General features: G+C 41.7%; 1 protein-coding gene across 2 annotated transcripts in view; it reads right to left on the bottom strand.

Annotated features, from left to right (window-relative positions):
• mgat4b (alpha-1,3-mannosyl-glycoprotein 4-beta-N-acetylglucosaminyltransferase B) overlaps positions 1 to 16,283 on the bottom strand; it is a 167,103-nt gene that overhangs the window by 38,980 nt on the left and 111,840 nt on the right. For both annotated transcript variants that reach the window (XM_038700192.1, XM_038700193.1), the window contains exons 7-8: positions 6,871 to 6,946; positions 117 to 231 (exon numbers count right to left, since the gene is read on the bottom strand). In XM_038700192.1, the coding sequence (XP_038556120.1) occupies positions 117 to 231; positions 6,871 to 6,946 (191 nt within the window). The remainder of the gene's footprint in view (positions 1 to 116; positions 232 to 6,870; positions 6,947 to 16,283) is intronic.

The following is a 16,283-nucleotide window of genomic DNA, read 5'->3' as shown; positions in this document are numbered from 1 at the left end:
ATTCAGCTCTGTGTTCAGATGTTTCGCGCTGAACATGCACATCCTCTCTGCTCATTATGATAACGAGGATCAATATTATCATTATTATTTTCATGGTAAAAACAGCGGCGACTGACCGATGAAGCCGAGCTGAGAAAACTCCAGGATCATCCACTCCTCCGACGGCTGCTGCAAAGCAAAGTTCTTCATGGTGGTGAAGTAGTTTGGACGAGCGACTATGTCGTCCTCTAGCTGTAAGAGAGAGAGAGAGAGACAGTGGTGGAAGAAATACTCAGATCCTTAACTTCAGTAAAAGTACAAATACAAACATGTAGAAATACTCCATTACAAGTACATTTAAAACCATACTGAAGTAAAAGTACTGATGTATTCTCAGCTAAATGTACTCCCTGACTAATCGAGTCGAGTGGTTCCCAACCTAGGGGTCTGGCCCCTCTAAAGAGTCCCCAAATAAATCTGAGGGGTTGTGAGATGATTAATGGGAGCGGAAAGAAAAAGAAACTCAGTCCTGAATCCCGATACACAAATCTGGACTCATTTTTCAGACCTTTTTGTGACATATAGGAGCATTTTGTTTATGAAAACAGGTGTTTAAGTGAAACCAGCCAAGTGGTTTTAGTTACCTTAACTTAATTAAATAAAAGAAAACACACATTTCTGAAGGTGTGGTGACTTGTTTTTAACGTTACTTTAGATGGGAAAAATCCCTGATGGTTAAAAGTAAACGGCAGATGAACAGAAAACTGCAGCAAATAGGAATAACGTCTTTGAAACCACATTCTCACACAGACAGAAAGACACATGAGGTTTGAGGACAGGATAATAAATCAATTATCTAATTTTCCACTGTGATGCACAAATTCTCCTTTCTAGTAAAAAATATCCTCAACATTTTGCTTCCTGATCTCATGGCAGCGCTGAAGTCTGCAGAAGACGCTGTGGTTATGCAGCCATAGACGGCAGCTTCCTGACAGACATCTTCCACTTTAGTCCCAGGGGAGTCGACATGCAGTAATTACCCCCTCCACCTCCCGTCACTACACGTCACCCAGGAAGAACTTTGCAAAGTTCAGAACGAGTTTAGGTGTCAGAGCAGCGAGTCTGGCTCTGAGGTCCTGTCAAAACGCTTCTTGCGGGAGCAGCCGAAGCGCCGTCTCTGCTGGCGGTGAGATTGCTCCATTACCAGAAAAATAGCCAGAAAAACAACCCAGTTCAGCACCGGCAGGGAGAGCTGCATTCAAGGTCAAAGTTGCAGATCATCAACAGCATTAATCTTCAGAAAGTCCTGCTTGTGAAAACGACTGAAAACAGTTTTCCTTCAGGCAGACGAGGAAAAGCTACACGTCTTTTATGTTTTGACATTAGCAACATTCATCTCAGGCACTAATATTAAGGGTCACATATATAGAGTATCTCACAAAAGTGAGTCCACCCCTCACATTTCTAAAAATATCTGGTTCTATCTGTTCATGTTTCAACACTGTAGAAATGACACTGACACGTTGAAGGGGTGGGGGGTCAGCCTGTCAGGGCTCAGCACATACGCCGCACACTGCATGGCTGTCGTCCCAGAAGGAAGCCTCTTCTAAAGATGATGCACAAGAAAACCCGCAAACACTTTGCTGAAGACAAGCAGACTGAGAACATGGATTACTGGAACCATGTCCTGTGGTCTGATGAGACCAAGATAAACGTATTGGGTTCATATTGTGTCAAGCGTGTCTGGTGGCAACCAGGTGAGGAGTACAAAGACAAGTGTGTCCTGCCTACAGTCCAGCATGGTGGTGGGAGTGTCCTGGTCTGGGGTTGCAGGAGTGCTGCCGGCACAAGCAGAGCATGATCCCCTCCATTCAGAGATGCAGGGAAGCATTCCAACATAATTACAACCCCAAACACACCTCACTACTTTACACTGTTATACAAGCTGCACGCTCACTACTTTACACTGTTATACAAGCTGCACGCTCACTACTTTACACTGTTATACAAGCTGTACGCTCACTACTTTACACTGTTATACAAGCTGCACGCTCACTACTTTACACTGTTATACAAGCTGTACGCTCACTACTTTACACTGTTATACAAGCTGTACGCTCACTACTTTACACTGTTATACAAGCTACACGCTCACTACTTTACACTGTTATACAAGCTGTACGCTCACTACTTTACACTGTTATACAAGCTGCACGCTCACTACTTTACACTGTTATACAAGCTGTACGCTCACTACTTTACACTGTTATACAAGCTGTACGCTCACTACTTTACACTGTTATACAAGCTGTACGCTCACTACTTTACACTGTTATACAAGCTGCACGCTCACTACTTTACACTGTTATACAAGCTGCACTACTTTACACTGTTATACAAGCTGTACGCTCACTACTTTACACTGTTATACAAGCTGTACGCTCACTACTTTACACTGTTATACAAGCTGTACGCTCACTACTTTACACTGTTATACAAGCTGTACGCTCACTACTTTACACTGTTATACAAGCTGCACGCTCACTACTTTACACTGTTATACAAGCTGCACGCTCACTACTTTACACTGTTATACAAGCTGCACGCTCACTACTTTACACTGTTATACAAGCTGCACGCTCACTACTTTACACTGTTATACAAGCTGTACGCTCACTACTTTACACTGTTATACAAGCTGCATGCTCACTACTTTACACTGTTATACAAGCTGTACGCTCACTACTTTACACTGTTATACAAGCTGTACGCTCACTACTTTACACTGTTATACAAGCTGCACGCTCACTACTTTACACTGTTATACAAGCTGTACGCTCACTACTTTACACTGTTATACAAGCTGTACGCTCACTACTTTACACTGTTATACAAGCTGCACGCTCACTACTTTACACTGTTATACAAGCTGTACGCTCACTACTTTACACTGTTATACAAGCTGCACGCTCACTACTTTACACTGTTATACAAGCTGCACTACTTTACACTGTTATACAAGCTGCACGCTCACTACTTTACACTGTTATACAAGCTGTACGCTCACTACTTTACACTGTTATACAAGCTGTACGCTCACTACTTTACACTGTTATACAAGCTGTACGCTCACTACTTTACACTGTTATACAAGCTGCACGCTCACTACTTTACACTGTTATACAAGCTGTACGCTCACTACTTTACACTGTTATACAAGCTGTACGCTCACTACTTTACATTGGAGCAAAGTGTCATTTCTTCAGTGCTGAAACATGAAAAGATAGAATCACATATTTACAAAAATGTGAGGGATGGACTCACTTCGGTGAGATACTGTACATCTGAAGATAAATGATTAACATGAAAGGAGAAAAGAAAAACTGATACACACATTTGTTTTCAGAGTTATGGACTGTAAAAAAAATCTTTACCTGAAAAGTAACTCCAGCTGTCAGACAAATGTAGTGGAGTTAAAAGTGCAATATTTCCCTCGGAGATGTATGATGTGGGTTTAAATAAGTACGTTACGCAAGTCACGTGATGTAAGTCATCTACAAAATGTTATTTAACTTAAAACATGTCACCTTTGACTTTCTTTCATTTGAACCTCGGTTTCCTGAGCTAGAGTCCTGAGTTTACTTCACTCATCCATCCATCCACCTCCTCACACGGACTTTGCTGAAAGCACTGAAAATTATTGCAAGTAATGAAGTTGATGTCAATGCAGCTGGTTGTTTGTAATGTGCTTTTAATAAAAAAAAAAGATTTAAAATTTGTTGTATTACTATTGTTTTGATTATCCGGCTGAATGACGTGTCTGTGAAAACATGAAAGTAAAATCTGTTCTGCCGAGGAGCACCTTTATTCTAGTCTCAGTGGAGAAAAGGCCTGTATGGGTTCATTTATTAAAATTATGTTCAGCTCATTTGTTGTTGTTGTTGTGGTTGTTCCTGTTCTGAGGTTTTTGCTGCTTAATCCATTATGTGTCATACGCTCTCTCTCTCTCTCTCTAATTAGATTTTCCGGTATGAAGGAGAAGAAAATCTTTCTTTATGAACCTTCCACAGGTGAGTTCACAGTTTAGTTCACTTCACCACCTGCTCTAAGTTTTATGATGCAAAACTCTTCTTCTTCTTCTTCTTCATCTTTAAAGGGAACAAAGACTGTGAGATGAAGCCCCAGAGACAGCTCCATTAACGTCCACGTCAGTCCACCCACAATGCAACAGTTTCATCAGCTCCACACAGCAGCAGCAGCAGAATCACATCAGAGGCACTTTTTCGTTTAATGGCCGTCCTGATTTATTAAATACTAACGGTGACATCAGCTGAGTGAAACTCTACTGAAGTTTTACACCACCAGTTTATTTTATTTATTATTATTTATTTATGTGTGGAGAGGAACGTATCGTATTCAGGTTGTAACTGGCACTGAGGTCATGAGCTCAAAAATATTCAGAGATTTATAATGATGTGAAGAGGATTAGACTCATGTTACTATTACTGCTATTTCTACGAGAGGTAATTACAGTAAAACGTCAATAAATAGGCCAGTCTTTTATTTCCTCTAAGTCAGGATGTAGGCTGCTATCAAACTGTTCATTTCAACCAGTATGGATATTACAACCTCTATTGGATATTTTAACATGATTTCATATAAATGACAAACCATTTTGATTCTTTCAGAATCTCAGAAGCACTGGTTTGACCTGGCCTGAAAAGTTTTGAAAGTGCCATTCTGAGGTCATGCTGAGATTTAGTCAGTTTCTGAATTGTTTTTTTGTCGGAAAGCCAGATTCTTACAAGTATGTTGTGCCAAATTGATGGATTCTTCTTTGCAAAGAAAAAAAATGCAGCGAACGTTTAGCTTGGAGATACCTGTCCAATTTATTCTTTTTAAAACCCTCATTACTGAGCGCTTCACCACATATTACACACAGAAGCATCACCTCTCCATTCCGAATTGCTTTGGTGAATCCAACTTTAATAAACTCGTCCTTGTATGTTAGTTTTGACGTTATAGGATCGACAGTGACAGATCACAGACATAAAAAGAAGTCTTCTTCAACACAGCATGATGTTCATTTAGTAAATTATGGTCCTGTTTAGAGGAACAGAGACCAGGAAGCAGGGGAGGCTTTAGGGCGGGGCTACAAGCTGATTGACAGGTCTCTACCATGGCGACCTGCCAATCAGGATAAAGTGACTTGTACCCACGGTACTGAGTAAACTTAACCAGCGCCGCTGAAAAACCTTATCAGGAGTAGGCCGTTCACTTTCTCTGCTGAGCACATTTAGTTTTTAGCCTGTTGTTCTCTAGACAAAATTATCAGCCCTGTTAAGGTGAATTACAGAAGCACCTAGCTTAGCAAGCTAGCTAGCTCTGCACATGGCCGTTAGCTCCACCGTCTCGTCCAAATATGGTCACGTCCGGTGCCGCTGGTTGCAAAAACTCAACATGGCCCTATCGGTGAAACTCAATTATTTTGAAAGTCTAACCCGACGTTGCATATTTATTGTTGCTAACTTGACTGCGGAGCCCTAAACGTCGAAAAACAACTCTAAAGCGTACCCAGGGGTCTCGACCAAGGGTCCACATGGGTCATTTTTTTGGACTTCCTAACTTGGAAAAAAGAAATAGTTGATGTTCCTATATTTTAAAGTTCTATTATGTAAAGGAAATATCTAACTTCATGAAAAACATATTGGTTCAGCTCAGGAACCTTTATTGTATTAAATATAGATATATTAACAACATGTGACACGCGGGAAACGTCCACCCTGTTAAGGACTTAGACATAACTGTTTAAAAGTGTTTTCAGGGCAGGATTGCTACTAAAATTACATTTTTATAGAAATCACATGTCCCTTAATCTTATTAGATATTTGTTTGTCAATAAAATCATTTTTAAACAGCGCAGGCTCCGCCTATATTGAGAAAAACAAGCGCACATTATGATAAGGGGACGTATTTTTCTTCTTTCTCAAGAAAATTACAATAAGAATTACTCAACATCTGTATAGTCAATCCCTTCTGTATCTTCATGTAAATACAAATATACACTTAATATTTGGTCATTTCAATAGACTGATATAAAAATACCAACATAACAGGGTGGACAAATCACCAGTATATAGATATACACTATATATATGTCCACCATGTTGAAAAACTAACAGGGAGGACATTTTGAGCAAACGTTAGTCTTTCACCTGCCTGTGTGAGCTTAATAAGTAGCATAACCTTCAATACAATTTTTGAAACTATTTAATTTGATTGATCCCCTCAAAACTTAGGACAGGCTGGACACGTTATGTTCAAACACATTAAACTGACTTAATAAAAATGTCAAAATCAGATGGTAAGAGAGCTGGAAAAGCACACAGCGCTGGTGTGATGTCACCAGGTCACCTAATGAGATTGATGCCAGTAAAAAAATATTTTTTTCCACTTAAAGGGGCAGTTAATGGGCACCGGGGACAAACATAAAACCTTATTTTTTTGGTACAACAGTTAACAATTTTGATAAAAACATTTGATTAAATAGATTTTGAACAGGAAAATGAGATAATAATGAAACATTTGGAAAGACATAAGTAATTTTTAGATCTAAGTTGAATGATCAACACTGGGGACATGGCAACATCCCATAGTACCTCTTAAACCAAAGCTTTCAAAATGTAAATAAAACAACTTAGAAGCCAATCTCAACTCAATTCTAATTAATAACAATTAACCTTACATGAAAAACCTAATGGAACTAATATTTGTTGAAATAAATACAACATGATTTGTACCGGGGACGCAAAAGGCACCACATCAAAAAAACTGACCCACACGTGAGGAGTTGGGAGACAGGATGTTGGACGGTCAAGCTGACTCGCCTACCTGGACGTAGTAAGTTCCTTTAGTCTGAGCGTACATCATCAGGAAACAGTAGTCCAGGTTCTGCTTCGTCCTCCACCTGAGGAGGAGGAGGAGGAGGAGGAAGAGAGTGGGAGGAGGAGACAAGGTTATCACCATGAACAGTTTGCCTTCCTGTGAAGACACACATTCAACACAATACACACAAAACACACACAGAGTGATTTATAATAACAGGCTGCTCAGTGGATAATCAGGAAAATGCCGCCAGGGACAAAAGATTCAATGAGCCATGAGATCACACTCACAGACTGTATATCTGCTGCTGTACACAGCTACACACTGTCGTCGAGCGGATAAACAATCTGAGTTAACTGAGTTTACAAGGGGAGCTCTGAGTTCACGGGTTGTAATGCGAAACGCAGCGCACACACAGCCTCTCATGAGCTAAATAACACGAACAGCTATCATTTCTTATTCTGACAAAAAAACACAACTTGAAGGCAGTAAAATCCTGAAACCCTTGAGCTCTCCTGGTTCAAACCCTTCCAGAGCACAGAGACTCCAGCGTGAACACACCAGCAGGTTCAAGCAATGATTCATTTAAAGACATCTGAGAATATTAAACCCCTCCTGATAAATCTGATGTCTGTCTTTATCACCCTGAAGGTGGAAAATGAAGCAGCAGAACAAGCTTCAGAGACTAACTGACCGACTAACTGTGTTTTGGGGAATGCTTTAAATACGAGGATATAAACGTCCTCATGAGTTGTACTTGATCTCTGTAATTTGTCTGACTGTGAATATTTGGTTAAAATACTGTCATAATATTCTAATATAACCACACTGAAGCATAGAAGTTGCATAACTACCATCATGAACAGGAACAAACACCATTTTAAACAGCCGCTGGATGCAGTTAGATTTTGTTTGTTCGGCAGCAGCGTTGACTCTTGATCACCAGCAGCTCTTCTTTTCTAGTCTGAATCATTTCAATGCGTCACAGAGCGCATTTGCATCCAGAGCAGGAACAACATCAGCATCATGTGGAAACAACTGGTTCTGAATACACTGGACTGTTTCTGCAGTCAGATAAAATATCTGCTGTTTCTTTCATGAAGGTTTGAAGGATTAAAGTTTTATCACCACACGTTTCCATCGATACCTGTGTGATGAACCCCCCCCCCCGGCAGTTCTGAAAAGAAAAGAAACTGCACAAAGCAGTCAGCGGTGAATTGGATCAGTGTGTGAACAGACGAGGTTCAGTAAACAGCAGAGCGGCTCGACAACAGAGCAAACACACGCTGTTCAATATTTACAGCAGCAGCCGACTGAGGCTGCAGGAAACTCAGGTGTTTCTGCTCGGAGCTGAACATCAGAACACGCAGTCCTGCTACCTTCCCATCGTTAAACTGGCGATAGGGAATTACATATGCATCCAACCCTCCAAACAACAAACACACACGTACAGCCTCTGACCAAAGCCGGACTGTGGACGACCTTAAAAAGCAGCTGAAGGACCTCACTGTGTCTAAGGTGTGCAACCTTGTGTGTTTTTAAGGTCTGTTGTTATCCAAGGAAGGTGGAAATCAGGCGTCTAAGCTGAAGATACTCAGAGATGTTTCGCCTTGGTATCGATCATCTTGACCAGGGACGGACTGGGAGTAAAAAACGGGTCCAGACCGGCCCACCGTATACTCCACCACGGCCACCCTGCTCATGAGCCTCTATTAGAACCACTTAGCAGCATCACAGCCATCGATCACTATGGCAGTACTACTTTAAAAAGGCTGTCAAGTTTCTACCTTCAGGCGTTCAACTCAATACAAATCTGGATGAAATAATGCTCTTAAATATGGAACCACTCCTACAGAAAATAAAAATGAACCTGGATAAATGGGGAAAATGAATGTAATTAAAATGGTGGTTGCACCACAGTTCAATTCTGTCTCCATGATGTTGCCAGTTAATATAGCACCACAGCTGTTTAACAGTATGATAGAATTATCAAAGACTTTTAACCAAGGACTAATATAAAGAAGAGGTATGGGTCTACCTAACGTAAGCAATGTCTAGAATGATAAAACATTGGATCAGGAGCTGAGCTGGATCAAATTTGAAAGGGAACTAACTAGCCTGTTTGAAGCTCTCACATGGAGTAACAACCTCTGGACATAATTATTTTTCAAACCCAGTGTTGTCTTATTCTAAAAGCAGTCTGGAGAGAAACTGGTATTTACGCCTCTCTATGGCAGGGGTTCTTAACCTTTCAGGGGTTCTTAACCTTTCAGGGGTTCTTAACCTTTCAGGGGTTCTTAACCTTTCAGGGGTTCTTAACCTTTCTGGCAGCCCCCCCCCCCCCCCCCCTTTTTGTTAAAGCAGATGTTTTAGCAACAAAAGACACAGATCTGTGAGTTGTGATCCAGTTTCTGCTAATATGACAGTTAATTAGCGGCAAACCAAAGATTACAGATCGCTGGCGCTATAATCTTTGATTAGACTGACAGCACAGCTGATTGGGTGGTTGCCTAGCAACATTAAAAAACCGCAGGGCTTTGCTCTTTCCTAAATTCAACCAAGAAAAGCCCTCGTTCTGCGCCTCGTACTTTCAAACCTGCAAAGCGCTTTCTGTCTGATTCTTTTTTGGCGTTATAGCGGCTGGCATCACCGCCACCTGCTGGATTAAACAGTGCAAATTACTTACAGTGTCCACCCAAAGTGATTCCGTTCACAACCCCCAGGTTAAGAACCGCTGCTCTATGCTGTAACCCAGCCATACGTATTGGGAAGAAACCTGTTTACTGGAATCAATGGCTTGTGAGAGGGATACGCAAAATAAGTGAGCTGTGTGTGGATGGAGTGTTCATGTCCTTAAAAAGTAAAAAAGGTAATTTTGGAAATATTTACAAATAAGAGACGGTATCACAAAGGGTCTATTTTTTGGACCTTCCTAATATAACACTCAGAGCAGCCATATTCTACAAGACATTTAATGGTATACGAGAAGATGTGTGTAAAAATCTGAGGATCATTTGGCAGAAAGACCTACGGTGTGATCTGAGTGAGGAGGATTGGTTAAATATCTTCTCTATATATATATATATATAAAATACAGGGAAACACATGAGAGAGGCGAAGGGGAAATTTATTCGGTACAAGATAATTCATACATTTTATTTCACCCCTTCAAAATTATATAGAATGGGCTACATAGGAAATACTCTATGTTGGAAGTGTCAGAGTGAAATAGAGCCATTTTTGCATGTAATTTGGGGATGTAAACTGGTCCACCTGTTTTGGGAGAAAGCACATGTGAGTAAGCGGCTGGGTGTGGTGGCGCCTGTGTCACCAAGACTGTGTTTGTTAGGGGACCAAACAGAAATGTCAAATATATCTAAATATGAATGAGGGGTTTTAAAAGTTGGGATGGTCACAGCCGCTTGAATAATTCTCAGAGTATGGAAGAGTGCAGTCGCCCCAGCTGTTAAAAAATGGATGGAAATGATGTCAGAAGTTGCATCATACGAACGCATGTTGGCTAGAATTAACAACGAAGAAGAACACGTTTCTTTCTATAGATGGGGCATATGGAAAAATATGTAGACATGGTGCTGAATGTCTATTTTGGTTGCTTCAAAAAGGAAATGTCGATTTGCAGGAGGTCTTGTATGGGGTTGTATGCTGGATATACTGCCTGCTGATGTTGGGGTCTGTGTTTATTTTCGAGTTTGACTGTATGTCTTTGTGTGTTTAAATAAATAAAAACTGTAATGACAAAAAGGCTGCGGAACACACACTGAGGTCCGGACCTCCGTATCTATATGTAGACTAGGGCTGACCCCCAATAACATGTAAAAAAACTTGTGCCCGACATCATTTGCGTTTGTTCCCCATTGTCCAATCTAATGAATGGAGAGGGGCCCTCAGCTGTGCTCACGGAAGTTTAAAGGTTTTTAAAGTGTAAATAAATCCTAAATTGTAACCCTAACCCCGGGGCGTCAGTGCGCATGTGTAGGCGTTAGCGTGTGCGGTGGCAGCAGAGGAACACTTGCTGAGGAGACGGAGCTCCAGCTTCACTGGTGCTGTGCCGAGTCGTCTGCACCTCACGGGACTTCCGGATAATTTGTCACTGTTGATGAACCACACAAAGAAAGAGGGAGAGAGAGAGAAGAGTCTTCAAAAAGCCTCAGTTTAGCTGGAAATTTATAGTGTAAGTTGAATGAAGAGCGACTGCATCTCTGCAGCTTCTCGAGATTAAAGCAGAGCGAGTGTGTGTCACAACCCTCATATCAAGTTTCCCCATCAATGGTCAGTGTCCAGACCTGGGAAACACAAGAAGCACATGACAACGTTGTGCGCTCAACCGTCTGCCAGCTTTTTCATTGTTAGTACATAAGTATAGGCTAAGGAAGGCGGCCCACCGGGATTCGTCCTGGTACTCCAGATGGCCGGACCGCCACTGACAACGACAACAGAGGTTAAATGGCGGTAATTTGCTGTCTGCCAGTCAGAACCGAAGAAGCCTCGAAACGTCTTCAAGTAGTTTTATTGTCGTTTCTATGGTCCTCATTGAGGGGGTGCAAGCTCTGTGGTTTCTTCCCTGGTATTCGGGGAATCAAAATGTTCTAAAAAGGGTTGCCATGTTTTGTGGATTCTCTTTAGGGAACCTGATCCTCTCGAGCCTGATGCACAGCAGAATCTCCCGAATCCATATATTATGGGTGGGGAAGAATCTGTCCATTTAAGGAGAACGAGGCTTCTTGCAAGCAAGATGGGAAATGCAATAACTTGTTTTGCAGCTTTGGAGACTGTAGAAATTGAATAAATCCAGAAGAGGACGGTAAAGGGGTCCGGGTCTAGATCTGCACCTGATCTGCTAAGTGTGCCAAATATCGTAGACACGTGCAGAACATGTGCATTTAGTCAGCATCTGTTACACAAATTACTTCTTGTGGCTAATCTTGCGTTGGTGAAAGGGACTGAAGGTTTTAACTTGTTAGCCAGGAAGAAACTTGTGCAGGCTACTTGTTGTTAATTTTTAATTGTTGTTGTTCTTTATTTTATATTGTCAATTTACATATTTATGTACACAATACTCTTTCTGTTGCAACACGTCTACAAACCAGAGTAATGCACATGTAAATATCTGCAGCTGGCTGCTCTCCGCAGCGCCACGCAACTTTCTAAATTCTCCCATCTCACGGAGAAAAGATTGAAACGAAATTTGCTTTATTGGCATGAATGTTAAAACAACAGTTTTGCCAAAGCTAAAGGAAAATACAAAAAATAAACAATTTGTTTCATACAGTTCACTGAATAAATAAAATATTTGTATTTCTATATATTGGATATAGAATAATATTATCTAATATTGTTAATTTCTCTGTGTTTTCTTCTCACATCGATAACAGCAGCCATCTCTGCAACACTCGGCGGTTTGCACCTTCCTGTCAAACGTATTAAATACAGAAGCTGTTGCGCTCACATGAAACTGCGTTTAGGCCTGTTAGATCACACTGCGTGTAGTAAATAAATGTATTTGCATTTTACCCTCCAATTTCTTTGCACAATAAATCTGAAATGACCCGATTTGCAAATTCATTAAGGGAAAAGTAGTAAATGAACAACAGGTGCTATCTTGGGCTCTCTCACCCGGTTTCAATGCTTTTCACTGAGCTGGCTCAAAATTATTTTGTTCCATTAAATGAATTTTAAGCCATGTTAAAACTGCACGTAAGTGAAAGATGTGACTCTTCGTTTTAGTCCCCTACGTTTATATGTGATATTTGTTTGACTTGACTGTGTTTTTATTCCTATTTAAATTGTAACTGGTGTGCAGTCTCGACCCGGTCTCCCTCAGAAAAGAGATTTCAATCTCAAGGGCCTTCCTGGTTAAATCAAAGCAATTTTTTTTCTTACTACAAGAACATGGCCAAGAGGAAGCACAACTGAGATCTGAGATGAATTACAAGCTGACTTTTATTAACACGGGAAGGGATCCTAATAGAGGGCGGCACGGTGGTGCAGTGGTTAGCACGGTGGCCTCACAGCAAGACGGAGTTTGCATGTTCTCCCCGTGTCTGCGTGGGTTCTCTCCGAGTGCTCCGGCTTCCTCCCACTGTCCAAAGACATGCAGTCTAGGTTAATTGGTGACCCTAAATTCTAAGGTGTGAGTGTGAGCATGAGTGGTTGTTCTTCTATGTGTGGCCCTGCGATGGACTGGCGAAATGTCCAGGGTGTACCCCGCCAACGCCCGATGCCAGCTGGGATTGGCTCCAGCCCCCCCGCGACCCTGTACGCAGGATAAGCGGTTGACGATGGATGGATGGATGGGATCCTAATAGAAGCTGTCACTTTAGTCCATCTGACTTCGGAATATCAACAATGACAGGGCCAACAACCACTGTGCCGCCTTCGTTCCATGTTGATAAGACTTTACAAATCGTACAATCGTACGATAAGTCTTTCTTAACATTCTCTGTAACTTGCAGGTATGGCAATCTCAGCGTCAAGCCCAAAACCCTATTGAAAAGTGCTACCTTATGTGTCCCCATTTCCAATCCCATAAAGGTACAACTCTTACAGTATTATGACGTCTTCTGTTTGTTGATTATATTATAACATCATTTCAGGGGTAGCCCATCCCTTTTTTTTGTTTATGACGGACACTGCTGACTATGTTTGTATGTTTCTACATATGGCTGTTGAATTGTAGGCTTATTTACATATCCATGTTCTTGTCTCCATGTCTTTCCTACAACTCTGTCTTGCTGCAGAACCAAGTGCCCTACTGAGATAATAAATAAAGTTAAAGTGTTATTTCAAGCCTACAGCAGCAGCTTCTGTGCTGTTTATAGACTTAACGCTTAGATGTTGCTCATATGAAATTAACCTCCCCGCCATGATGTTTAACCCCTATAACATGCAAAGAAGAAGAACAAAATGCCCTTTGTAGCATGTGATGAACGCATGGCGTCTGACTCCTTCAGCCCCGCAGACAAGAAACCCCCCCGCCGCCCACCCCTCCGTCGTCTCTTTCGCTTTATTGTACCATAAATAAACGCAGCCCTGCTCCGTCACCAGCCTCCGCTCATCTCCCCACACAGCAGTTTATCCACAGTTTAAAGTGTTTTTTACTACTGGGAGTCAATAGACTTTTTATAATCCCGCTGAGGCCTAAAAGCAATCCTGGGGAAAAGAAAATTTTATTGGAAAACAGTAAAGTTAACACAGCAGCAGCCTTTACTCTCTCTGTCCCGCAGCGATCGACGGGACGATTCAACGCGGTGCTGAAAGCCGAATTTTGACCACAACAAGAAATTCATGTTTGAGTCAGCCGGTGTTGTGCCGAATTCTGCCTGCCTGCCGAGAACTGCACGCACCTCATGGGTGATAACGGTCATTTATGCTGAGAAAAGAGGTGGATGCAAATCTCGGCAGGTAGCCTACACAATTTGATCTGCCGAATTATGCGTCCCCCTCTTTGGGTCCTTCTCAGACAATTTGCTGTGCTCACTGATCAAACAGCATTATCACCACATATATTTACTGAATGTCAAGGAATGGTGCTTCTACTGAGTGTATTAAAATATTAAAGACTCCATTTCATAAAATATGTACTTCAAATCATCTGTCATCAATGATGAAGCCCACAAAGAATATTACAGCGTTTAAAAGCATTATTTGGAGGAGCATGCAATTCTCGGCAGGCAGGCAAAACTCGCCATAACAGCGGTCTCAGTTTGTCAACAAGAGCAGGTTTTTTCTCCAGCACGTTTTCAGCAGCTCAGGCGAGGCAACTTTTGTTCTCAGCAGCATTGAGAGTGAGATGGTAGGCAACAGACGGCAGACGGTTATCCTGAAATCTAATCTAATTTCCAACACGTCTTCAGACCTAAACAACAATAGGCCAATTGACCCATCACTAAGCCCCTCCCCCTTAGTTACTCTTGCTAAGTCCGACAAACTGTCGGTGCTGCCACTGTTTATTACGGCATTCCCCGAGGAAATATTGTAAAATTTGTTGGAAAAAGCGATCTCAGGAAGAAGCAGACAGTTTTGCAGTTGCATTATATATTAGAAGGTTTTATTCAGGCTGTCAGACTCAAACTGACTCAAACAGACTGAAAAAAAATGAAAGATAGAAGCTAAAGCCCACCGATCACACAGTAAGTGAACCATCGCATCCCCCTACGATTGAGACAAAAGACAATTATATGAAGGATCAACAGTGTTCCTGTACAGCCGCTCGGCCTCTGTTCATTATTACAATCATTAACAAGCAGTTACAGCAACAGTCGGGCTTTATTACGTTACATTCAGTAGGAAGCTAGCTAGCGTCCACAACCGCCATGTTTCTGGATTTATTTCAGGTTTTGAAAGAGAATAAATCGTCCTTCTCCTTTCAGCCTCTCTGGGTAGCTGCTGTAACTATTACACGATCCTCCAGGAACAGCGTTTGACCAGATCTGAGAAAAATACAGCTAAAAGAAAGCTAGAAAATGACTGTTTTTGCATTAGCGTCACTGGAGCGCAGCCATGAAAGTGTCGGACCTGGCTGTGATTGGCCAGCTGTGTATTCGGGGCGTGGCTTAGCGAAGGGTCAATTGTCCTTTGTCCCAAAACGACAGGCATAAAGCTGATGATACACGGAGCAACTTTTAGAGCAATGTTGTTGGGCAACATTCCCGTCAACGGTAATGAGTCAAGATTACTACCGATTATTGTTGATTTACTTTGGACTACAATTTTGAATATTTGGACTTTCCCGACTGTTTCTTTTTGTTCTGATGGGTCCGGTAGTCCTGTTTTTGTGGCTTTATTTCAGTTTGGTTGGGTTCAGTTTAACGATGGTTTAGGGCAGGAGGAGGAATCCAGATCCTACGGCCCTTTGTGGGACGGCTTCCCTTTCTATTCTTAATAATGGCCGGCTCATCAGACTATGTTTTGTTTGGAATGTTTGGGTTTGCTGCGATGGACTGGCGACCTGTCCAGTTTGGACCCCGCCTTTCGCTCGATGCCAGCTGGGATTGGCTCCAGCCCCCCACGACCCTGTATGCAAGATAAGCGGTTGACGATGGACGGATGGATGTTTGGGTTTGATTTCTGGACTTAATAAATGTTTTGTTTGCAACTCTGATGACTCTTCGAGTATGTTAGACCTCTTTGGTGACGAGCCTTGCTGGGATCATAATTTGTGTTAAATGTCTTGTGATTTACGTACACCGCCTGAATTTAACACGTCGTAGATGTTGTGATGTTACTTTGACCTTACATTTACATTTAGGCCTATGAAAGACAAAAGAGCTTTAGATTTAGAACAGTGTGTAAATGGTATATCCAGTAATTTACTATTATGAAAAAAGTGTGATGCAAGTGCTTCATTTCTGGATGCGTTTATGGCATTTTGAAGGACATATGAGGCATTTCGCGTTTTG

The sequence above is a fragment of the Micropterus salmoides genome, unplaced genomic scaffold (assembly GCF_014851395.1).
Source record: "Micropterus salmoides isolate LMB-PRFRI ecotype aquatic unplaced genomic scaffold, ASM1485139v1 Ms_hic_scaffold_5, whole genome shotgun sequence".
Taxonomy (NCBI): domain Eukaryota; kingdom Metazoa; phylum Chordata; class Actinopteri; order Centrarchiformes; family Centrarchidae; genus Micropterus; species Micropterus salmoides.
The sequence above is the reverse complement of the archived record's forward strand: the minus strand, read 5'-3'. Positions and strand labels throughout refer to the sequence as shown.